The 25,285-nt window shown below is 35.9% G+C and overlaps 1 protein-coding gene across 1 annotated transcript in view; it reads left to right on the plus strand.

Annotated features, from left to right (window-relative positions):
* SVEP1 (sushi, von Willebrand factor type A, EGF and pentraxin domain containing 1) overlaps positions 1-25,285 on the plus strand; it is an 802,056-nt gene that overhangs the window by 330,661 nt on the left and 446,110 nt on the right. The window contains exons 14-17 of the mRNA XM_053702672.1: positions 653-761; positions 3,872-4,063; positions 5,898-6,131; positions 24,220-24,381. Coding sequence (XP_053558647.1) covers positions 653-761; positions 3,872-4,063; positions 5,898-6,131; positions 24,220-24,381 — 697 coding nt within the window. The remainder of the gene's footprint in view (positions 1-652; positions 762-3,871; positions 4,064-5,897; positions 6,132-24,219; positions 24,382-25,285) is intronic.

A 25,285-nucleotide genomic window follows, 5' to 3' on the forward strand; every position in this document is an offset into this window, starting at 1 on the left:
CTTTGCATGGAAATTCATTGTTAAAATGATTGTATCTCTGGAATAGCTAAACAAATCTTGTGACATTAGTGTATTTACTGTAGATTGTCTTTCAGAGGCTTTTTGACTGGAAACAGTTGGCTGAAGTTAAATTCCATTGCTCTAACTCTTGTTTAAGTTTATTCATTCTTAAAAACCAATCAAGCAATGAATACAATTAAATAAATGAATAATTGGAATACACAATTTAGAAAACATTTCTGAAATATGTCTATTTTGTCCTTAAGAGTGTTGTATGCATGTTTTTCTTTACTTATTATAAAGATAGAAGGACAAATGTTGACAGCATTTGGGAACCATAGGCCCAACAGAACATTTTAAATGTGTTTTTTTTGTCTTTTCTTGATGTTCATGTACAGAATAAACTTACTTTGTTGGTCAAACCTGTAAAAGCTTGACTATCTCTACCAATACATGTGTAAAAATGTTGCCAATCAACTGATAGAAATGCACAAAGTATTATGCAAAATGCATTTCATTCTTTTTTTTAATTAAACTCAAACAGCTTTTACTTTAACATTTTCTTATCATTGTATCCAGTTTTAAATTGGAAGTATAATAAATATAATATTTGTTTCTTTGTTATTAAAATTCAGTGTTTTATTTCTTACAGGTTCCATCATTTTGTAGTGATGTTGATGACATTGATTGTCAACTTGAGAACGAGCACCAAAGGCAGTGCCTTGAATACAATTATGATTATGAAAATGGATTTGCAATTGGTAATTTATTTAAAAACATACTGGAATGTATATAGAAACTTAAACTAACATACAGGGACAGGCACATTTGTAGTTTACAGAGCTTCAGCCTGTTTTACATCAATACAATCACATAAGACTCAGCTCTTCCAATTTCCATACTTCATATTCATATTCAATGAAGTTTCCTAATAAACGCATCTTAACTACACTTACCCCTGATTACGGCATACAAATACCCATACGGCACCCAAATACCAGCGCTACTTTGAGCTGGTTGTAGGTGCTTGTGCACGATTTCCCCATAGACATCAATGGGGAGAGCCAGCTAAAAAAAAGCCTAACACCTGCAACAAAGGAGCGTAAAGCTCTGTAACGCAGCCCTATTGATTCCTATGGGGAAAGAAAATTTATGTTTACACCTAACACCCTAACATAAACCCCGAGTCTAAACACCCCATATCTGCCGCCCCCGACATCGCCGACATCTACATTACACTTATTAACCCCTAATCTGCTGCCCCCGACATCGCCGCCACCTATCTACACTTATTAACCCCTAATCTGCTGCCCCTAACATCGCCGCCACCTACATTACACTTATTAACCCCTAATCTGCCGCTCCCAACATCTGTGCCACCTACCTACACTTATTAACCCCTAATCTGCCGCCCCTAACATTGCCGCCACCTACATTACACTTTTTAACCCCTAATCTGCCGCCCCCAATGTTGTCGCTACCTACCTACACTTATTAACCCCTAATCTGCCGCCCCAATGTCGCCACCACTATACTAAAGTTATTAACCCCTAATCCTAACCCTAAATCTAACCTTAACACCCACTAACTTTAATATAATTGAAATAAATCTAAATAAAACCCACTATTAATAACTAAATAATTCATATTTAAGACTAAATACTTACCTGTAAAATAAACCCTAAACTAGCTACAATATAACTAATAGTTACATTGTAGCTATATTAGGTTTTATTTTAATTTCACAGGCAAGTTTGTATTTATTTTAACTAGGTAGACTAGTTACTAAATAGTTATTAACTATTTACTAGCTGCCTAGTTAAAATAAATACAAATTTATCTGTAAAATAAAACCTAACCTGTCTTTCACTAACACCTAACATTACACTACAATTAAATAAATTACATTAATTAAATACAATTAACTAAATTACCAAAAAAAAACCCACTAAAATACACAAAATAAAAAAGAAATTATCAAATATTTAAACTAATTACACCTAATCTAATAGCCCTTTGGGGGGGTTGGTTGTGTGGGTGGTGAGTTTTACTGGTTGGGGGGTTGTTTGTATTTTTTTTACAGGTAAAAGAGCTGATTTCTTTGGGGCAATGCCCCACAAAAGGCTCTTTTAAGGGCTATTGGCAGTTTAGTTTAGGCTAGGTTTTTTTTTTATTTTTTGGGGGGGGCTTTTTTATTTTGATAGGGCTATTAGATTATGTGTAATTAGTTTAAACATTTAATAATTTCTTTTTTATTTTGTGTAATTTAGTGTTTGTTTGTTTGTTTTTGTAATTTAGTTAATTGTATTTAATTAATGTAATTTATTTAATTGTAGTGTAAGGTTAGGTGTTAATGTAAGACAGGTTAGGTTAAATTTTACAGATAAATTTGTATTTATTTTAACTAGGTAGCTAGTAAATAGTTAATATGTATTTACTAACTAGTCTACCTAGTTAAAATAAATACAAACTTAGCTGTGAAATTAAAGTAAAACCTAAGATAGATACAATATAACTATTAGTTATATTGTAGCTAGCTTAGGGTTTATTTCATAGGCAAGTATTTAGTTTTAAATATGAATTATTTAGTTAATGATAGTAATTTTTAAATTTATTTTAATTATATTAAAGTTAGTGGGTGTTAGGGTTAGACTTAGGGTTAGGTTTAGGGGTTAATAACTTTAGCATAGTGGTGGCGATTTTGGGGGCAGCAGATTATGGGATAATAACAGTAATGTAGGTTGCGGCAATGTTAGGGACAGCAGATTAGGGGTTAATAATATTTAACTAGTCTTTACAATGCTGGAGGGCGGTGGTTTAGGGGTTAATATGTTTATTATAGTGGCAGCAATGTCCGGAGCGGCAGATTAGGTGTTAATAATTTTATTGTAGCGTTTGCGATGCGGGAGGGCCTCGGTTTAGGGGTTAATAGGTAGTTTATGGGTGTTAGTGTACTTTGTAACACTTTGTTTTGAGTTTTATGCTACAACTTTGTAGCGTAAAACTCATAACTACTGACTTTCAGTTTACGGTACGGATCTTGATGGTACAGTCTGTACCGCTCACTTTTTAGCTGGACAGGCAAACTTGTAATACCGGCTCTATGGAAGTCCCATTGAAAAAGGTCTTTTTGAAAGCTGCGGTAGTTACATTGCGTTATGGCCAAAAGAGTGTGCGGTACAGATATACCTGCAAAACTCGTAATACCAACGGTAGTGAAAAAGAGCCATAACGCTGCTTTTTCACTCATAACGCAAAACTCGTAATCTAAAAGAGAAGCTTAGTCTGAGAATAACGTGTAGATGTATTTTTTAAAGTTTCATTAGTTCTTTAAATATTAACAAAATAAGTGTAACATTTTAGTGGCTATAAAACAATAGGAGCTGCCATGTTGTAACTAAGGTTACCTTCTCTGCTGTGGCCAATCAGGGACAATTATAAATAGAGTGTGTAGCCAATGGCTGTGTAGAATATAACAGTTTTCTGTACATCCATTTCTAACCAGGAAACGCAGACAAAATAAATAATGAAAGTATATTGCAGAGTTTTGATTTTCTGGCTAGTATATTGAAAATTTTAATCATTATTTGATTTCTACAGCTGGAAAAACAGATATATTTAGTAAATAGCTAAAAAATAAAATGGAATTAGAACACATTGTAAATTTCAGTTCAAGATGTATTTCCCAATTTGCCTTATATTGTTATGATCTGTACAGTTGTACTTATATTATTGTGATTTGCATGTCCTGACAATTAATTTCAAAATATGGATTTGATCCCTTTTCAAGGTTTCAGATATATTTTACAGTTTTTTGTCATGAATTAGGTTTGAATAATTATATTAATGCATGAATTATCCTCTATTTCAGGACCGGGCGGGTGGGATGCTGCCAATAGGCTGGACTATTCTTACGATGATATTTTTGATGTCGCAGAAGAAGAAATAGCAGAAAAGCCTTTGTCCGATGCCAGCTACACAGCACCAGCGCGGGTTAAAAGGCGCACAGGGCTCAACATCCCTATGACAGATCAGAAAGTTAAATTTATTTTTAATATTACAGGTACAACTTAAATTTGTAAATATTTTTTTTTTTTAAAAAAAAACAATAACCCTTTGCTTTATTATTAAAGGATAATAGATATTGGTGCTATTTTAGTGTGGTCTGTTCCAGCAGAAATAGAAGCCATTGATATATTAAAGGGATAGGAAAGTCAAAATTAAACTTGCATGATTCAGATAGAGCGTGTCATTTTAAGACGCTTTTAAATTCACTTCTATCTTCAAATGTGCTTAGTTCTCTTAGTATCCCTTGTTAAAAAATAAATATGCACGTATCATACACTAGTGGGAGCTAGTGTAATTAATTAATTAAATTAAATTGGAAAGTTGTATGTTCTATCTGAATCATAAAAGAAAATGTTGTGGTTTACTATCCCTTTAAATAAAATAATATGCTTATTGGAGAAATAATGTATAGCTTATTGTAAGCTGATGGAATGGCTGAACTGAAAATAGATAGCAAGGGAAATCCAGTGAATGAAAAAGATTCCTGCCTGTCATATGTGTCTCCATATGTGTCTCCATATCTCTCTCTCTATCTCTATCTATCTCTCTCTCTATCTCTCTCTCTCTCTCTCTCTCTCTCTCTCTCTATCTCTCTCTTTTCAGCTCAGTAACTATGATGTTAGTTTAACCTTGTTCTATTTAAAATAGCTCGAATTTTCTCTGTGTGCCACAAAATGAATATATTACAATATTCATGAAGATTTTTAAACTTTTGTTCAGATTTTTCCCTTTTGAGATGAGCTATTTGTTAATGTTAATATCCTGTAAGATGCTAAAGCACATCTGTTATACTGTAATGAGCTAAATTAGGCTTTGGTATGCATCATTTTTCTCTGTCTGTCGGGTGACAGAGATTCTTTCATGCTTAAGTGATGTCACCAACCTTATCAATGGGTAACAAACTACTGACTTACAAGTGCTTTTTTATTATACATTTTCAGCTTGTGTCTAATCTATCTATCCATCTATCTATCTATCTATCTATCTATCTATCTATCTATCTATCTATCTATCTATCTATCTATCTTAGCAATTCAATTTTTTTTCCAAAGGAATTTATGAACATTTACCAAAACCATGATTTTACATTTAAAATCGGAAATTATTTATGTAAAGTATATGTGACAAACCATTTCATAACGTTATTTTTTGTCCATTTGAGTAACAATGTAAATATTCACATTACCCAACACTTCTATAAAATAAAATGTATGCATCATTAGTTTAATGAACAAAGAACAAAACTATCTAAGGGTAGAATTATTGTAATTTTAGCCCTTTGTTTACTAGGCAGAGAAATTGGTGGTTAAGTTGAAACCCCAAAATTTGCTCATTAAAGTCAACCTAATTATAATTTATATTTATAAAGTAAAGAAAGTAGTAAGTCTAAAGCTATCAATACTATGTCTTTTTTTTTATTTTTTTATATTGTATAAAGTATAAATACATACAGGGGTGGAACTACCATTGCTTCACCAGGGCCCAAGTGTTGGGGGCCCCATAGCAGCTGGTGTATGAATATATATATACACATATGTAAAATCTGTACACTCCTAATGGAGGGGAGCCTTTTATTAGTGAAGTTTGCAGGTCTGGCTGTCTTTATCTATCTATATTTATTCTCAAAGTCATTAAACAGAGCAGCATGCATATTACTTTACTATTGCTTACTACTGAGTAAGCTTTGGAGGTCCAAAACAAAACATTTGCACCAGGGCCCTCTGATGCATAGGCCTGCTACTGACCACATGCATTCATGATAGGTAAACAACAAAGAAAATCACTAAAAGATGTTCATCATTATTTGATTTTCTTTTTTTTCCCTCCAGCAAGTGTACCTTTACCAGACAGAAGAAATGACACAATGGAATCAGAGAACCAGCAACGTCTCCTTAAAACTTTAGAAACAATAACAAACAGGCTAAAGAGAACTCTTAAAAAGGAACCACTCTATTCTTTCCAGTTTTCATCAGAGATGATAATTGCTGATACCAATTCTCTGGAAAGTGGAAGAGCTGTTCTGTTTTGTCGACCAGGCTCCATGTTAAAAGGGCGCATGTGTGGTAAGTTTCCATTTATGCATAGAATATGGCCATGCTGTTGCAGAAGGTAATGCATTTAGTGGACCAATAAATATATTTGATCTTCAAAGTCAGAGTGACTTATTTGGACATTTATTTTCATCAGCATGTCCTCTAAGCGTTAAATAGCATCCATGAAATGCTCCGTTTATATAAACAATCTGATTTATCGCCCCAGATTCCCATGTATCCCTGCTATATTAACCACAAATAGGTTGGAGATTTCCCACTGCTGTCTGCACTGAGCAGATTGTAAGATAACAGAACAACACATATTCAGCAAACAGACTGGTTCTACGTGAGTAAAGTTCTCTTTGTTTAATGTGTCTAATGAGAAATCTAACCTCATAGAGTGTTTTTGATACAGTTTAAATAATAATTGGCAAAGTTAAGTAAAAAAAACCTACAAGGGGATTTGGACTCAGAAGAATGCACTTTTGTAGCACTTCTAACACCCCTTAAAGGGACACTGAACCCAATTTTTTTCTTTCGTGATTCAGATAGAGCATGCAATTTTAAACAACTTATTATCAATTTTCTTCGTTCTCTTGCTTTCTTTATTTGAAAAAGAAGAAATCTAAGCTATTTTTTTTGGTTCAGAACCATGGAAAACACTTGTTTATTGGTAGGTGAATTTACCCACCAATCAGCAAGAACAACAGAGTGTGTTCACCAAAAATGGGCCGGCATCTAAACTTACATTCTTGCATTTCAAATAAAGATACCAAGAGAATGAAAATAATTTGATAATAGGAGTAAATTAGAAAGTTGCTTAAAATTGCATGCTCTATCTGAATCACGATAGAAAACATTTGGGTTCAGTGTCTTTTTAATTAGAAAACATCATACTCAAGAGAAGAACGGAAAATAGGGGTTAGTAAATTAAAACATAACTTTTATTTTCTATACTTGTTCATAAAACATTCTATATGTGTGTGTATGTGTAATTATTAAAATCACAAAGAAACTCTAAATTGCATTGAATCAAATACTGTTTAGATACTGGTAGTGTACACAATAGTGAGACGTTATCACTTCGTCTAAGATTGAACCTGCAGTTAGTAAACAGCAGTGAGGATTATTCTGCTAGTGGTTTAATACTGCAATGTCCATTGTTCTTTACTAGTATTAAGGATTCGCTTAGTAGTTATCTTAAGGGACTCCTCTATTGCAGATATCTACTGCTGATAATGAGTTGTACCCCCACGATTTAAATATAACCTGGGGAGTGCGCTGAAGAGAATAACCTTGTGGTATAGTTGTTGAGCATTAAATTATTGCGATTGCTTACTGTTTTAATATGTCATCACAATGTTGGGGCATATGAAAGAGTATTTAAACATGAAGGCCCTTTTTTCTACCTATTAAAAATATGACATAAAAGCTGTTTACATGTAAATCTAAACTAATATGCCAGTGTCAGTTGTACACTTCCTACTAATGTCCAGTGAGCATTAACATAAAGTACGTATAAACCAGTGAGCATTACCACAGACCTCCTAACTGTCTCATGGGACCAACAGTGTCTCCAGCCAGAAAATGTTTCCTGGTTTTCAAGGATTGCCCCAGCTCTGACCAGGATACACCCCAACTCTGCCCAGGTCTGTTCATGGCATGCAAAGCCCACATGCCACATATGTTTCCCCACCCCTCATTGACCCCCTGCCCACATCTCTACTGCCTGCTTGTCCCATAAAGCTTCCTAGAAATGTTGGCATGAATGTTTACAGGAAGTACCAATGAGAATTATTAGGAAATGCCTGTCAACAAATTAGCATGAGTAGAAATTGCCTATCATCTAATGAGCATTAATAGGAAGTGCCTATAATCTAATGAACATTAGTAGGAAGTGCATATCGTCTAATGAGCATCAGTAGGGATTGCCTATCATCTAATGAGCAGTAGTAGGTAATACCTATCAACTAATGAGTATTAGTAGGAAATGCCTATCATGTAATGAGCATTAGTAGAAAGTGCCTATTATCTAATGAGCATTAGTAGGAAATGTCTATAATCTAATGAACCTTAGTAGGAAATGCATATAATGTAATGAACATTAGTAGGAAACACCTATCATCTAATGGGCATTAATAGGAAGTGCCTACCATCTAATAAACATTAATAGGAAGTGCCTATAACCTACTCAGCATTAATAGTATGTACCTAATATCTAATGAGCGTTAGTAGGTGTTAAGACTCGCCAATTGATTTTACCAGCACTGATAAAATTGGAGGCTGACATAAAATTGTGGTATATTAATAGCAGTGTTTATTTTGAACAATTGTATACATCACCTTATTAGCAAGTTAATTATTAAACTATAAATTAATTACTTAGCTGCGTAAAGCTGCAGATGTGACAGGTGTATTCTCTCTCAATCACTCCCTTCAAGCTAGACTGCCCCCCCTCTTAGAACATCTAATATTTACAGTTAGTGTAACAGTATATTCATTGGAATGCACTCCCCTTCCTTTCTAGATAAGGCGCTGCTCTCTGGGAATGCAGCAGAGCAAAACAATGAAATTAGAAATACATGTGAAACAGTGTAACCTAATTCTTAAACCCAATTCTTAAAGGCATTTCCTTAAAGGAATATATGTACTAAAATACACATAAAATATACATAATACTGAATATATGTATACATACTATGGCCAAGATTACAAGGGGAGGACTAATTTATCGTGTGCCCGCGGGAGTGCAATAAATAACCAGCCATTAAAAGTGGCTGGTTATTGCTACCCCGAACTTGCGGTAGCAATTAGCTCATATAAAATTAACCAGAGATCAGATCTCTAGTTAATTTTATAAATGTCCACCAAGTGTCCCCAAGGCAAGTGCAAATTAAAAAATAAACAAGATTACAATTTGTGCACTAAATCCGGTGCGTAAACAACACTAAAAATTTTGTGGTACCGCACTTTCCATAGCGCTGCCATTACAAGTTACAGAAAAAGCTACTTTTTGCTGTGCGGTATGGTGCGTTAAGCTCCATACCGCACAAAAGCCAAGGCCTGACTTGATGTGCTCGTGCACGTTTTCCCCAATAGACATCAATAGAGAGAAAGTGTAAGAAAAAAATAACACCTGCGATCGCGGAATAGCGGTCGCTATAACGCAATCCCCATTGATGTCTATGGGGAAAAGAAGGTTATGTAAAAACCTAGCAAACTAACATAAAACCCTAGTCTAAATGCCCCTAATCCGCCGCCCCCGATATCGCTGACACTAAATAAAGTGATTACCCCTAAACTTCCGCCCCCTGCATCACTAACACCGAAATACACTTATTAACCCCTAAGCCGCCAGCCCTCCTCATCGCAACTACTATAATAAAGCTATTAACCCTTAAATCGCTGTTCCCCCCACATCACAACTACTATAATAAAGCTATTGACCCCTAAACTGCCAAACCCCACATCGCAACTATTAAACTAAACCTATTAACCCCTAAACTGCCAGCCCCCCACATTGTAACACTCTAAATTAAACTATTAACCCCTAAACCTAACACCCCCTAACTTTAAATTAAAGTTACAATATAACTATCTTAAAATAAATAAAAAAAATACCTGTGAAATAAAAAAACCTAAGCTTAAACTATAAATAAACCTAACATACGCCTAGATTACGAGTTTTGCGGTAAGAGCGGCTTGGTACTAACTTGCAAGTTATTGTCACCGCTCATCTCCCTATAGCGCTGCTATTATAGGTTTGCAAAAACCCAGCATTAGCAGGCAATAAGTGAGCGTTGAGCAAAAATGAGCTCCATACCGCACTCCAATACCAGCGTTGCTGTGAGCTGGTTTTACGTGCTCGTGCACGATTTCCCCATAGACATCAATGGGAAAAGCTGGCTGAAAAAAAGCCTAACACCTGCAATAAAGGAGCGTAAAGCTCCATAACGCAGCCCCATTGATTCCTATGGGGAAAGAAAATTTATGTTTACACCTAACACCCTAACATGAACATCGCCGACACCTACATTACATTTATTAACCCCTAATCTGCTGCCCCTAACATCACCAACACCTACCTACACTTATTAACCCCTAATCTGCCGCCCCTAACATCGCTGCCACCCACCTACACTTATTAACCCCTAATCTGCTGTCCCTAACATCGCAGACACCTACCTACACTTATTAACCCCTAATCTGCCACCCATAACATCGCCGCCACCTACATTACACTTATTAACCCCTAATCTGCCACCCCCAACGTCGCTGCCACTATACTAAAGTTATTAACCCCTAAACCTAACCCTAAATCTAATCCTAACCCTAATGTAACCCTAACCCTAACACCCACTAACTTTAATATAATTAAAATAAATCTAAATAAACTATTATTAACTAAATAATTCCTATTTAAAACTAAATACCTGTAAAATAAACCCTAAGCTAGCTACAATATAACGAATAGTTACATTGTATCTATCTTAGGGTTTATTTTTATTTTACAGGCAAGTTTGTATTTATTTTAACTAGGTAGAATAGTTAGTAAATACAAATTTACCTGTGAAATAAAAGCTAACTTGTCTTACACTAACACCTAACATTACACTACAATTAAATAAATTACTTTAATTAAATACAAATAGCTAAATTAAAAAAAAAAAAAACACTAAATTACACAAAATAAAAAACAAATTATCAAATATTTAAACTAATTACACCTAATCTAATAGCCCTATCAAAATAAAAAGCCCCCCCCCCAATAAAAAAACCCTAGCCTACAATAAACTACCAATGGCCCTTAAAAGGGTCTTTTGCGGGGCATTGCCCCAAAGAAATCAGCTCTTTTACCTGTTAAAAAAAATACAAACAACCCCCCAACAGTAAAACCCACCACCCACACAACCAAACCCCCCAAATAAAATACTATCTAAAAAATACTAAGCTCCCCATTTCCCTGAAAAGGGCATTTGGATGGGCATTGCCCTTAAAGGGCATTTAGCTCTTTTTCTGCCCAAACCCTAAGCTAAAAATAAAACCCACCCAATAAACCCTTAAAAAAACCTAACACTAACCCCCGAAGATCCACTTACAGTTTTTGAAGACCGGACATCCATCCTCAACGAACCCGGGAGAAGTCTTCATCCAAGTGGCAAGAAGTCCTCAACGAAGCCGGGAGAAGTCTTCATCCATGCGGCAAGAAGTGGTCCTCAAGACGGGCAGAAGTCTTCATCCAGATGGCATCTTCTATCTTTATCCTTCCGGCGCGGAGCGGCTCCATCTTCAAGACATCCGGCGCAGAGCATCCTCTTCTTTCCACGGCTCTTCCAGAATGAATTATCCTTTAAATGACGTCATCCAAGATGGCGTCCCTTGAATTCCGATTGGCTGATAGAATTCTATCAGCCAATTGGAATTAAAAGTGAAAAAATCATATTGGCTGATGCAATCAGCCAATAGGATTGAGCTTGCATTCTATTGGCTGTTCCAATCAGCCAATAGAATGCGAGCTCAATCCTATTAGCTGATTGGATCAGCCAATAGGATTGAAGCTCAAATCTATTGGCTGATTGCATCAGCCAATAGGATTTTTTCACATTTAATTCCGATTGGCTGATATAATTCTATCAGCCAATCGGAATTCAAGGGATGCCATCTTGGATGACGTCATTTAAAGGAGAATTAATTTTGGAAGAGCCGTGGAAAGAAGAGGATGCTCCACGCCAGATGTCTTGAAGATGGAGCCGTTCCACGTCGGAAGGAAGAAGATAGAAGATGCCGTCTGAATGAAGACTTCTGCCTGTCTGGAGGACCACTTCTTGCCGCTTGGATGAAGACTTCTCCCGGCTTCGTTGAGAATGGATGTCCGGTCTTTAAAAACTGTAAGTGGATCCTCGGGGGTTAGTGTTAGGTTTTTTTAAGGGTTTATTGGGTGGGTTATTTTTAGCTTAGGGTTTGGGCAGAAAAAGAGCTAAATGCCCTTTCAAGGGCAATGTCCATCCAAATGCCCTTTTCAGGGCAATGGGGAGCTTAGGTCTTTTTAGATAGGATTTTATTTGGGGGGTTTGGTTGTGTGGGTGGTGGGTTTTACTGTTGGGGGGTTGTTTGTATTTATTTTTACAGGTAAAAGAGCCAATTTCTTTTTAAGGGTCATTGATAGTTTATTGTAGGCTAGGGGGGGGTTAATTTTGGGGGGGCTTTTTATTTTGATAGGGCTATTAGATTAGGTGTAATTAGTTTAAACAATTGATAATTTATTTTTAATTTTGTGTAATTTAGTGGGGGTTTTTTGTAATTTAGTTAATTGTATTTAATTAATATAATTTATTTAATTGTAATGTAAGGTTAGGTGTTAGTGTAAGACAGGTTAGATTTTATTTTACAGGTAAATTTGTATTTATTTTAGCTAGGTAGTTAGTAAATAGTTAATAACTATTTACTAACTAGTCTACCTAGTTAATATAAATACAAACTTACCTGTGAAATAAAAATAAAACCTAAGATAGCTACAATGTAACTATTAGTTATATTGTAGCTAGCTTAGGGTTTATTTTACAGGTAAGTATTTCGTTTTAAATAGGAATTATTTAGTTAATAATAGTCATTTTTATTTAGATTTATTTTAATTATATTCAAGTTAGGGGTGTTAGGGTTAGGGTTAGACTTAGGGTTAGGTTTAGGGGTGAATAACTTTAATATAGTGGTGGCGATGTTAGGGGCAGCAGATTAGGGGTTAATAATATTTAACTAGTGTTTGCGATGTGGGAGTGTGGCGGTTTAGGGGTTAATAGGTCGTTTATGGGTGTTAGTGTACTTTTTAGCACTTTAGTTATGAGTTTTATGTTACGGCGTTATAAAATAAAAGCCATAACTACTGACTTTCAGTTTACAATATGTATCTTGTAGTTATGGGCTGTACCGCTCACTTTTTGGCCGGACAGGCAAACTCGTAATACCGGTGCTGTGGAAGTCCCATTGAAAAAAGGACCTTTGGAAAGCTGCGGTAGTTATGTTGCGTTATGGCCAAAAAAGTGTGCGGGACAGCTGTACCTACAAGACTCGTAATACTAGCAGTAGTGAAAAAGAGCCTTGATGCTGCTTTTTCACTCATACCGCAAAACTCGTAATCTAGCCGACTATTATGTGACTATTTAAAAAAATAAATAAACGTAAAATAAAAAACTAAGTTAGAAAATTAACAAAACAAAAACAAACTAACATTACAAAAAAAACAACACTAAAATTACAAAAAATAAAAAAAAATCTAAAATTGCAAAAAATTGCAAAAAGTCTAAAAAAAACCCAAGCTATCCATTGCCTCTAAAGGGGCATTTGCATGGGCATTGCCCTTAAATGCTCTTTAGTGCCCATTAAAGAAAAAAAGCCCTAATGTAAAAAAAAAAAAAAAAATCACAAAAAAGCAAAATTTTTTTAACACTAACCCCAAAAAATGTACTCACAGTTCCTGAAGTCCCGCCATCCATCTTCATCCAGGCGGCGACATCTTCATCCATCACAGGGGCATCTTCTATCTCTATCCCGGTGGCCCAATGCTGTGGCGACGACAACAACATCCAGCGCGGAGCTTTCTCTTCATGCAATCTCCGCTGCACACTGAAGCTTGAATGCAAGGTACCCATTTTATATTTGGAGTACCTTGCATTCCTATTGACTGAAATATTCAAATCTGCCAATAGGATGAGAGCATCTTAAATTATATTGGCTGTTCAAAACCCAAATATAAAACAAGTACCTTGCATTCAAGCTTCAGTGGGCGGCGTATATCGCATGAAGAGGAGGCTCCACGCTTGATGTTGTTATGGCCGCCGGTTCTTCTCAGATCCGCGCCGCCACAGCTCCACGTCACCGGGATCAAGAGAACTGATTGCCCTTTTAAGGGCAATGCCCATATAAATGCCCCTTTAGGGGCAATGGGTATCTTAGGTTTTTTTTGGGGGGGGTTCGTTGGGTGGGGGGTTTACTGTTAGGGGATTCTTTGTAATATTTTTAGGTAAAAGAGCTGTTTAACTTAGGTTAATGCCCTACAAAAGGCCATTTTAAGAGCTATTGGTAGTTTATTATTAGTTTAGGTGGTGTATTATTTTGGGGTGGGATTTTTGTTTTGATGGGGTATTAGATTAGGTTTAATTTTTATTATTTTGGATAATTGCGTTTATTATTTATCGTAATCTTAGATTTTTTTATTTTTCGTAATTTTAGTGGGGGGTTTTAATGTTAGTTTTTTATTATATCGTAGTGTTAGGATTTTTTAATTTTTAACTTTTTTTTATTTTTCATTTATTTTATTTTTTTAAAATAGTTATGTTAGGTTTATTTATAGTTTAAGGTTAGTTTTTTTTATTTTACAGGTAAGTTTTTATTTATTTTAAGATAGTTATATTGTAACTTTAATTTAAAGTTAGGGGGGTGTTATGTTTAGGGGTTAATAGGTTTAGTTTAGTAGTTACAATGTAGGGGGCTGGCTGTTTAGGGGTTAATAGCTTTATTATAGTAGTTGCAATGTGGGGGCAGGCGATTTAGGAGTTAATAGGTTTAGTTTAGTATTTGTGATGTGGGAGGTCAGAGGTTTAGGGGTTAATACTTTATTTTAGTGTTGGTTATGTGGGTAGGTGGCAGTTTAGGGGTTAATAGGTTTATTATAGTATTTGCAATGTGGGGGCGGCGGGTTTAGGGGTTAATAGTTTAGTTTATGGGTGTTAGTGTACTTTGTAACATTTCTTTTATGAGTTTTGTGATTCATTTTTGTTTCACAAAATCCATAACTACTGGTCTCTGATAGCAGAATGGATCATGGCGATATAAGCCATAACGCTAGCGTTAAAGCAGGAACGCACAACCTGTAATACAGGCGCAATTAAAATTCCACACTCAAAAGCCATTTTTTGATTGCGGAATGGAGAGTTGCGGTATATGCTAAAACGCTAGCGGTATAGCTGTACCGCTGTGACTTGTAATACGGGAGACCTGCCATTCCACGCGCAAAGGCCAATTTTTAAGCAGTATAGCCGTACCGCACAACTTGTAATTTTGCAGATTCATAGTAGCATCTTTATTTTTTAATAAAGTAACTGCACTTAGCAGTTTTTGGGGGCTAAAGTTGGCAGCTGTAAAGTGTTTAACCTCTTGGCTGCTAATTTTTTTTACAATGCATTGCTGAGCAATGTGTTAAAGTTATATCTGGCAGCCAAAGGGTTAAAAAAAAAAAAACGGCTCTGAAAAGTGCCTTCACATTGTAGTCTATGGGAACAGTGTGTTTCCTGTGAATATATATGTATATGCTTATGTACAATTTGCTGCCATCGCTGCGCGACATACCCCCTTCGCTGTGCTAATTCTCATGCCGTGTCTGATGGCATGAGAGCAGGGCTCTCATTAGAGCCTATTTAAACACACTTTTGTGAGCGCAATGTTTCCCAGCAATGCGAAAGCAAGGTCGTGTTCACATTATGACTAACTTGTAATAGCAGCTCACATTTGCATGCAATGGTATTACTCAGTGAAGCGCAAATACCGCTATTGAGAAAGTGATATTTTGCACTCCACTTGTAATCTAGCCCTTTATAAATTTGTTCTATATTAAAGGGACACTGTACCCAAATTTTTTCTTTTGTAATTCAGAAAGAGCATGCAATTTTAAGCAACTTTCTAATTTACTCCTATTATCATTTTTTCTTCGTTCTCTTGCAATCATTATTTGAAAAAGAAGGCATCTAAGCTTTTTTTTGGTTTCAGTACTCTGGACAGCACTTTTTTATTGGTGGATGAATTTATCCACCAATCAGCAAGGACAACCCAGGTTGTTCACCAAAAATGGGCCGGCATCTAAACTTACATTCTTGCATTTCAAATAAAGATACCAAGAGAATGAAGAAAATTTGATAATAGAAGTAAATTAGAAAGTTGCTTAAAATTCCATGCTCAATCTGAATCACGAAAGAAAAATTTTGGGTACGGTGTCCCTTTAAGCAAAATTAGTAATATAAACTGCTAATACATTTACTATTGATTAACTATTTGTGTATGGAATCATGACAAATTCACATCCCATACAGTAGGAAATGCCTAATATCTAATGAGCATTAATCATAAGTGGCTAATATCTAATGAGCATTAATCATAAGTGGCTAATATCTAATGAGCATTAATCATAAATGGCTAATATCTAATGAGCATTAATCATAAGTGGCTAATATCTAATGAGCATTAGTAGGAAGTATGTATCAACTATCAGCCAATGAACAATAATATAGCATTCACAACTCATGCTTCCGTATTTGTTTGTTTAGATTTCAAATACTTTTACTTCACATTTTTCGTGCAAAAAAATTATTAAAAAATGAACATGTGAGATCATGCTGTTCATATTGATGAGTACAGTCTTGTCATACTGGTTTTTCACATATACTCCAGCCAGTCTATTGGGGATGCATACACGCAGCAGAGGACATTTCGTTTTGTTTTCAATATTCCTTGGCCTTATGCTGTATTTGGTATGGAAATTCCATAATATTAACTATAACACTCAGAGCAACCTTCAAAAACAACCTATTAGTTTTCAGTGGGAGAGTGTGCAGTAAAAGTGCAGAGGTATTGGGATATAATGGCATTAAATTTGCTTTGCTACAGATCTCTAGCAAATTGTTTATAAATCCATACTGAAATATATTTTATATAATATAATTTGATATTTTCTTTTATTGATGTAAGGTAGATTTTGTTTTCACAAAATGGGATATTTTTAGAATACTAACTGTACTAGTTTGTGTGTAATTCTGTGTGGATCCTGAAGATGGCAGTATTTATTTGCAATTGAATTAAACAGCAATGTGTTTCTTAAGTTCAAGTAAACAGCTTTTGCACACGACTAGTGGAGCTAAAGCAAAAGGTTTGAAAGGTAAACATTAATCAAATATTTTTTTACAATAACACTGTGCTGAAACCTAGTAAAGATCTTTAAAAATACAAGAGACAAGCTAGAACACAAAAAAAAAATAAACATCTGAGCTTTTTTTTGCCTTAACACTATACATATATTTCAGAGTGTACCCGAAGCTTGAATACTTGTTCCCAGTGGGAAAAAAACAGCCCTAAATTTATATTTAAACTATTATTAGGATGTTACTTATATTTTATTTTAAAAAGAATCCTTTAACCTTAAAATCCAATAGTATATATAAGCAGGACCGTCTTTAACACAGGGCAAAAGGGGCAGCTGCCCAGGGCCCAGTTTCTGTTGAGGGGCCCAAGAGTCCTAACAAAAAAAAAAAAAAAAATTTTTTTTTTTTTTTTTTTATGGTCATACCAGACTGCTGATGGATGTGACATGGGGAACACACACATTCAGTCCTGATACTGTCACAGTCAAAAGTACTCTGCTTATATTTATTTTTTTAAAACTGTGCCAGACCGTGCCGGTGTCATGTGACATGCCAAGCTATTGCCATGTGCTGTTTTAGATGTGCACTGTGCAGCACTGAATGCAAAGTCCTAACTCGGAATTCAGCCATTCCCACAGCATCATATAAGGTCCTACTGGGGTTACCAATGTTACCAGGTAACTCCTCTGGTGGTAGGGATTGTTTCTGGGTAGGGCTGACTGTAGGCGCATGCAGCAGAAAGCTGGTGCGGCAAGCACATGAGGATTTGAGCATCTGTGCAGCTGCATACTTCTCTATTCAGTCTTGAGGCTGTGTGACTCATCTCACACTGTATCCATGCAGTCTTGGACAGACAGCATCCAGTCTGCTGGTCCCCTTAGCCCTGCTCTTTCTGCTGTGGCCCTAAGATCAACTAACTGAAGTTTGTTAGAGGAGCAGTGCTTTGTAGAAAGGTGTCAGTGGGAAGAATAAGTGAGTGCACACATACCCCTCCCCATGCAGCATTGTCTAGTGCAGAGTGAGAGGGAACTTGTTTCTAGCAAAGAAGTGACATGTGTCATGCTGATACTTCACACATTAATGTAAGGTTTATTTTTATAGTTTATGTTTTCTCTCTGTCTCAGATTTTACAGCTTCCCATAGTAGTTCTGTTGTTCCAGTCAGTAAACTTATACTGCACCTCCATGCTTCCTCCTCATTGTTTACCTTGCTTTGCTCCTGTTGCTGCCCTAAATCTCTTTAACCAGCTAACCTCACACCAGAATCACATTCAAAAGAATATTAAATGAATCCACGGTGGAGGAATTTATATATTTATTTACTTATTAGTACTGCTTAGGTCCAGTTTCACATATTGCAATTTATTTATTTTTTTAAAATGATTAGCTCAGCAGTGGATAATAATTAAAAAAAAATTGATTTAGTTGTTTTTTTGGAATGTTGGGTGGAGAGCGTAATTGCATGGGGGGGGGCAAGAAAATTTTTGCCCAGGGTCCAGTCAATATTAAAGACGGCCCTGTATATAAGATATTGCTCAATGTTTATGTGAATTGCATAGATCCTCATTATATTATTATGACAACATTACCCTCATATTACTCTTTCTTTTGGGGTTGTCCTCTAATAGAGGTGTTGCATTGTCACTATTATATTTAGCCACTAATTTTTTAGACACTTTATTTTCCTATGAGACGTCTCACTTAGCTTTTTAGCTCATATTTTTGATTCAATTTTGTTTCAAATTACTTTGATGGTCACATGACCTTTACTAAGAATTTTGTTGCTTTTTGTAAATAATAAAATTATGAGTGCCTTGCAAGCATGCTAGTTGTCAAGTCTTTATTCTGGGTTTCCATCTGGCTGCACACTCAGCTCTATTTATCTTAATACTTAGGTTGATACCTTGAGATATTTATATCTCTGTCTCTTTAAATGTGTATATGAGAGTGTTGAATTCCCTATCTTTTTATAAGGACTACTTCTCCTTATTTTCTCCCTATTTATAATAGTTTGTATAAGATATTGCTATATGTATAATGCATAGGAAATTTAGAAAACATATTGGGTATATTCATCAATTATCTCATGTAAAGTATGTAGGGCAGCTTGCTATCTTAGTCTATGAGAGATATTAATCAAACCTTGAAAGAAAACACCATTTTTTTTCTTTATAAACTCCAAAGAACAATAAGGGACGCTGTTCTATAAATATTGTGAAATATAAGAACATGTTCAATATTACAGACAGCTGTTGCACCACAAAAAAACAACTATACTTCATTTTATGTTAGTAATGTTTTACTCTTTCTGCAACTTTAATTCATTTTGTAATATTCCAGAAATTTAGGCTTAGATTTCAAGTAGAACTGAAAAATATTAGCACTATTGCGCTTTAAAGGGACATGAAACCCTTTTTTTTTTCCTTTTATGATTCAGACAGAACATACCATTTTAAACAACTTTTCAATTTATTTCAATTATCTCATTTGTTTTTTTCTCTTTGTATGCCCTGTTGAAAACTATACCTAGGTAGACTCAGAAGCTGCTGATTGATGGCTTTACATATACAGTATGTATCTTGCCATTGGCTTTAAGCTTACTCCCAGTAGTGCATTGTTGCTCCTTCAACAAAGGATACCAAAAGAATGAAGCAAATAAGATAATAGAAGTACATTAGAAAGTTTTACACAATTGTATGATCTACCTTAATTATGAAAGAAACATTTTTGGGTTCATGTCCCTTTAACATCGCAAAAGCGCAGCCAATCAATAATGCTTCTATTTTTGTGCTCATATTACAAATTCAAAGCCATAGTCTGGGTGCGCTAATATCTGAATTCTATATAGTCTGGGTGCGCTAATATCTGCATGCTATATAGTCTGGGTGAGCTAATATCTGCATGCTATATAGTGGGGGTGCACTAATATCTGCATGCTATATAGTGGGGGTGCGCTAATATCTGCATGCTGTATAGCGGGGGTTAGCTGATATCTGCATGCTATATAGCGGGGGTGCGCTAATATCTGCATGCTATATAGTGGGGGTGCGCTAATATCTGCATGCTGTATAGCGGGGGTGCGCTGATATCTGCATGCTATATAGTGGGCGGGTGCTAATATCTGCATGCTATATAGTGGCCGGGTGCTAATATCTGCATGCTATATAGTGGGGGTGCTAATATCTGCATGCTATATAGTGGGGGTGCGCTGATATCTGCATGCTATATAGCGGGGTGCGCTGATATCTGCATGCTATATAGTGGGGGTGCGCTGATATCTGCATGCTATATAGCGGGGGTGCGCTGATATCTGCATGCTATATAGTGGGGCTGCGCTAATATCTGCATGCTATATAGTGGGGGGTGCTAATATCTGCATGCTGTATAGTGGGGGTGCGCTGATATCTGCATGCTATATAGTGGGGGTGCGCTGATATCTGCATGCTATATAGTGGGGGTGCGCTGATATCTGCATGCTATATAGCGGGGGTGCGCTGATATCTGCATGCTATATAGTGGGGGTGCGCTGATATCTGCATGCTATATAGCGGGGGTGCGCTAATATCTGCATGCTATATAGTGGGGGTGCGCTAATATCTGCATGCTATATAGTGGGGGTGCGCTAATATCTGCATGCTATATAGTGGGGGTGCGCTAATATCTGAATGCTATATAGTGGGGGTGCGCTGATATCTGCATGCTATATAGCAGGGGTGCGCTGATATCTGCATGCTATATAGTGGGCGGGTGCTAATATCTGCATGCTATATAGTGGGGGTGAGCTAATATCTGCATGCTATATAGTGGGGGTGCACTAATATATGCATGCTATATAGTGGGGGTGCGCTAATATCTGCATGCTATATAGTGGGCGGGTGCTAATATCTGCATGCTATATAGTGGGGGTGCGCTAATATATGCATGCTATATAGTGGGGGTGCTCTGATATCTGCATGCTATATAGTGGGGGTGCGCTGATATCTGCATGCTATATAGCGGGGTTGCGCTGATATCTGCATGCTATATAGCGGGGGTGCGCTGATATCTGCATGCTATATAGTGGGCGGGTGCTAATATCTGCATGCTATATAGTGGGCGGGTGCTAATATCTGCATGCTATATAGTGGGGGTGCGCTAATATATGCATGCTATATAGTGGGGGTGCGCTAATATATGCATGCTCTATAGTGGGGGTGCGCTAATATATGCATGCTATATAGTGGGGGTGCGCTAATATATGCATGCTATATAGTGGGGGTGCGCTAATATATGCATGCTATATAGTGGGGGTGCACTAATATCTGCATGCTGTATAGTGGGGGTGCATTAAATTCCTCACATAATAGGCAGTAACATTTATGTTAGATATTGAGTGCTAAGCTGATGATACACAAGCAGGGGAATTCCTTGTGTAGTACTGTGCTATATTAATAGCAATAATGGTTTACTTCAGGAGTTAAACAGAGCTACATTTTTAAGCTTCATGCTGGATTGCTCTTGCGATCAACATTTAAAGTGATATGAAACCCATTTTTCTGTCTTGATTCAGATAGAGCAGCAATTTTAAAGTGATGGTAAACTCCACTATTGGTAAATGACAGATTTCAATTATTTAATATAATATCTATTAAACCGCATTAACTTTTTTAACCTTTTTATATGTGCTTTTATTATAATTTACGCATATTTAGCAATTGTTGTAGAGCCGCATCGCTCCGCCCCTTATATTTCCTTTACTGAATACACTACACACTCATCTTGTTTCCACCCTCTCTGCACGTCATAGAATTTGCGTGCTCCCTATTCTGATATTTTCAACGCATGCGCATTGTTGAAAAGGATGTATACCAAGTAAACATTGAGTCACGAGATTCAATGTTTACTTGGTTACATCTGAATAAAAATATTGTTGTGATCGAGATCGAGTAAGCGAGAGATCAGTGCCTTAGAAAACGAGCAAAAAAAGTGACTATAACGCATGCGTTCCCAAAAAAATGCATGTGCAAATTCGTCATAGATTTTGAATGCTCCTGATTGAATGCGCGTCTTGGAAGTAAAATAGAATATTGCGCATGCGCATAGCGGGTTGCATAGGAGTAAGCCTGTCTGGCACCAAAAAATAAACATTGAAAATTACGTCACAGGGGGCTGGAGATGGAACGCATAAGACGGACCGAGAAATAAAAGTTTTCTAAGTATTTTTTCATATATTTGATTAGATGAAATTTTGTGTGTGTAATTAATGTAATCAAACAGGATAATTAATATAATCTATTTATATGGAGTTTACCATCCCTTTAAGCAATGTTCTAATTTAGTCCTATTATAAATTTGTCTTCGTTTTCTTGGTATGCTTTGTTGCATGAGCAGTGATGCACTACTGGTTACTGACTGAACACATGGGTGAGCCAATGACAATCAGTATATCTATGCAGCCACCAATCAGCAGCTAGAACCTAGGTTCTTTGCTGCTCATGAGCTTTCTTAGATAAACCTTTCAGCAAAGGATAACAAGAGAAGGAAGCAAATTAAATAATAGAAGTAAATTGGAAAGTTGTTTAAAATTGTATTCTCTATCAGAATCATGAAATATTTTTTTGGGTTTTTTTATGTCCCTTTAACGCTACACTTTAAATACAGGTGCAATGAGAGCACTAATAGTGCCCCCCTCACTATTCGTTAAATGAATAAGGAGCTTAAACAATTTTAGCTGCCATTTTTTTTGTTATAATAGATTGTATGTCATTATATATATAAGCACAAAATAAGAATCCCTATCAATTGCACTTGAGCAATGTTAACGCACAATAGTGCTAATATTTTTACGCTCTACAATCTAGGCCTGTGAGTTATTCTTTGTGTGAGGTTATGCAAAAGATAATTCTCAATGCACTGTTGAGTTGCAATATACTTTTTGTCCTCTTTTTCTAGTAAATGAAGTTAGAACATTGTACTTTTTCCATTGCTCCTAGATATGCTGGTGGTCATTCCATGGAATTGGGAACTCATATCATAAACATGCTATACAGTGATTGCTTAATAAGCCCAGGAGCTCATTGTTAACTTACTCTAAATAGTCACAGCGGATTAACAATATTTCAGAACTGCAGACCAATGCAACGTTGTGTTTTTAAAAAATGTATTCTATAGGCAGATGTTTTGCAATGCAGTGATTAATTTCTGATGCACGCATACAAATAAGTCTGCTACATAAAAAAGGAAACTTCAGTGGGGATTCTTTGTGAATTGGTTTGGTGGTTTATAATTGAAAACACTTCCTTGCCATGCCTTTAAATTGTGTTGATAGATGTGAAATGCGGAACTCAAGAGGATTCCATTATAGTAACAAAATAAATCACAGAGGCCTTTTTATTTGTTGCTTTTTCATCAGCTATCCCAATTTGCCATCTCCCACATGACAGACAGCCCTTAGCAGAAGCTATGTGCTAACCAGTTAGCTGCAACATAATCATTTGCAGTTGCCTGTTATGCCTGTAATGTAACCCAAGTTCTGATATCTGGAAATAGATTGAATAAATTAGGTATGCAACGCTCTAGATGTATTAATACATCACATTCTACTGGCCCTACATTCTAAGTTTTGTTTTTGTTTTTTGTTTTACAGATTGTACCTAAAGAATAACAAAATGCTGTTTTAAGTCACTATTTTATGTATATGTTTCTAAAATGCTTGACATAATGTATAGGTAGTATGTGTTTAACATTTGCATTATTGTTTAAAGGGATATTTTAGAGTCAAAATAAAATGCTCTTCTTTCTTAGAGTATTTCATTTTAAAATAGATTTAGTGATATTACTGTATGTCTGAAGGTTAGTTAAATACATAATCAAAGTTGTCCCACTCCATATAAGAATTCAGCAGGCAAGCAAAGGAAAAGCAAGAATACATGCCTATGCTCTAACTACTGGCTGTTAACAAAATAATAGAATGTGTTTTAAAATAACGTTCTAACAAAAAGGAGCATTTAATACTTGAATAATTATTAAAATAATAAAGCATTATAGAAAATCATAAATACAGTAAAGTATTTTTTTTTAGAAAAAAAACGAGTTTACATTCTTTTACTAGAAATTAAAAAAAAAAACTTTTTACAGATAACTAAGAGGACAAGCAGTTTCAAGCTTTTAGGATACTAAGGTCCATTTGTCAGGCAATCTAAACATTGTGTGTCTTTTTTAATTTGATATTTCCAGTTAACTGCCCAAAAGGGACATATTACTCCTTGGAACATAACACATGTGAAAGTTGCTGGATTGGTTCCTATCAGGATGATGAAGGTCAGATGGATTGTAAAAGTTGCCCTGCGGGCACTTATACTGAATACCTTCATTCAAAGCGGCTGTCTGAATGCAAAGGTAAACACTGTGCAGTCTTTATGATGGTATGTAGGAAACAGCCTTAAAGCATCTGCATTATGTATTATAAATATTTAATTTTGTAATAGCTTTTTATTGAATGCATAGCAATGAGTCAAATGAATAAATGCAAAGAAATATGATTTGGTTTTGATTATATACGGTATATATATAATAATAATAATAATAATAATAATAATAATACAGAGCTAGCAGAGGTTAGCAGAAACTACATTTGGTTCATCCTGTTCCATAAAATGTAAAGTTGTATAAGTTGGCATACAGTACCCCATGAATAAATGAAATAAGCACAAAGCGAGAGTAGGAAGAGTTATTTCAATTATTTTGTTGGGGAGGGGGCCAGACACTTATAAAGCCCTTGAGCTTGGGACTGAGTTGGGTAGGTGAGTGGGAGGAGTCTAAGGTATTCCATAGGTTAAGTAAAAGCAGATGGAGTGATGGGTGTTTTGTGTGCAGATATTGAGGTGCTGAGGGTGGGGTTGGCTGGTCCAAGGGTATGGTTAGACATAACTAGGTAGAAAGGTAGGGAAATTGTGCAGCTTCCTACAATCAGGATGTAACCTCAAAATGGAGAAGATTTGCACCTCTGTAGAATCGCCACTGAATGAGAGACAAATAACTGTCTTTCTGTGTGGAATTAGGCCCCACTTTGCAAAGTGGAATTTACCAACAGATAGGAGCAGTGGCAGTTCTGAGGGGTTCTTAGTGGTGTCAATAACCATAAATGTGTCATTCCATTTGTCCCATATACTTTGCTCTAGCAAGAGAAGAAGAGAGGTTTTCAGTTTTGTCAATTCAAAGAAAACACTGACAACAGTAACTGACATAGGGCCAAATTATAAGTGGTCCACTACCTTTTTCTTTTGCTCGTGCACTATTTGGG

This window comes from Bombina bombina, chromosome 2 (assembly GCF_027579735.1).
Source record: "Bombina bombina isolate aBomBom1 chromosome 2, aBomBom1.pri, whole genome shotgun sequence".
Taxonomy (NCBI): domain Eukaryota; kingdom Metazoa; phylum Chordata; class Amphibia; order Anura; family Bombinatoridae; genus Bombina; species Bombina bombina.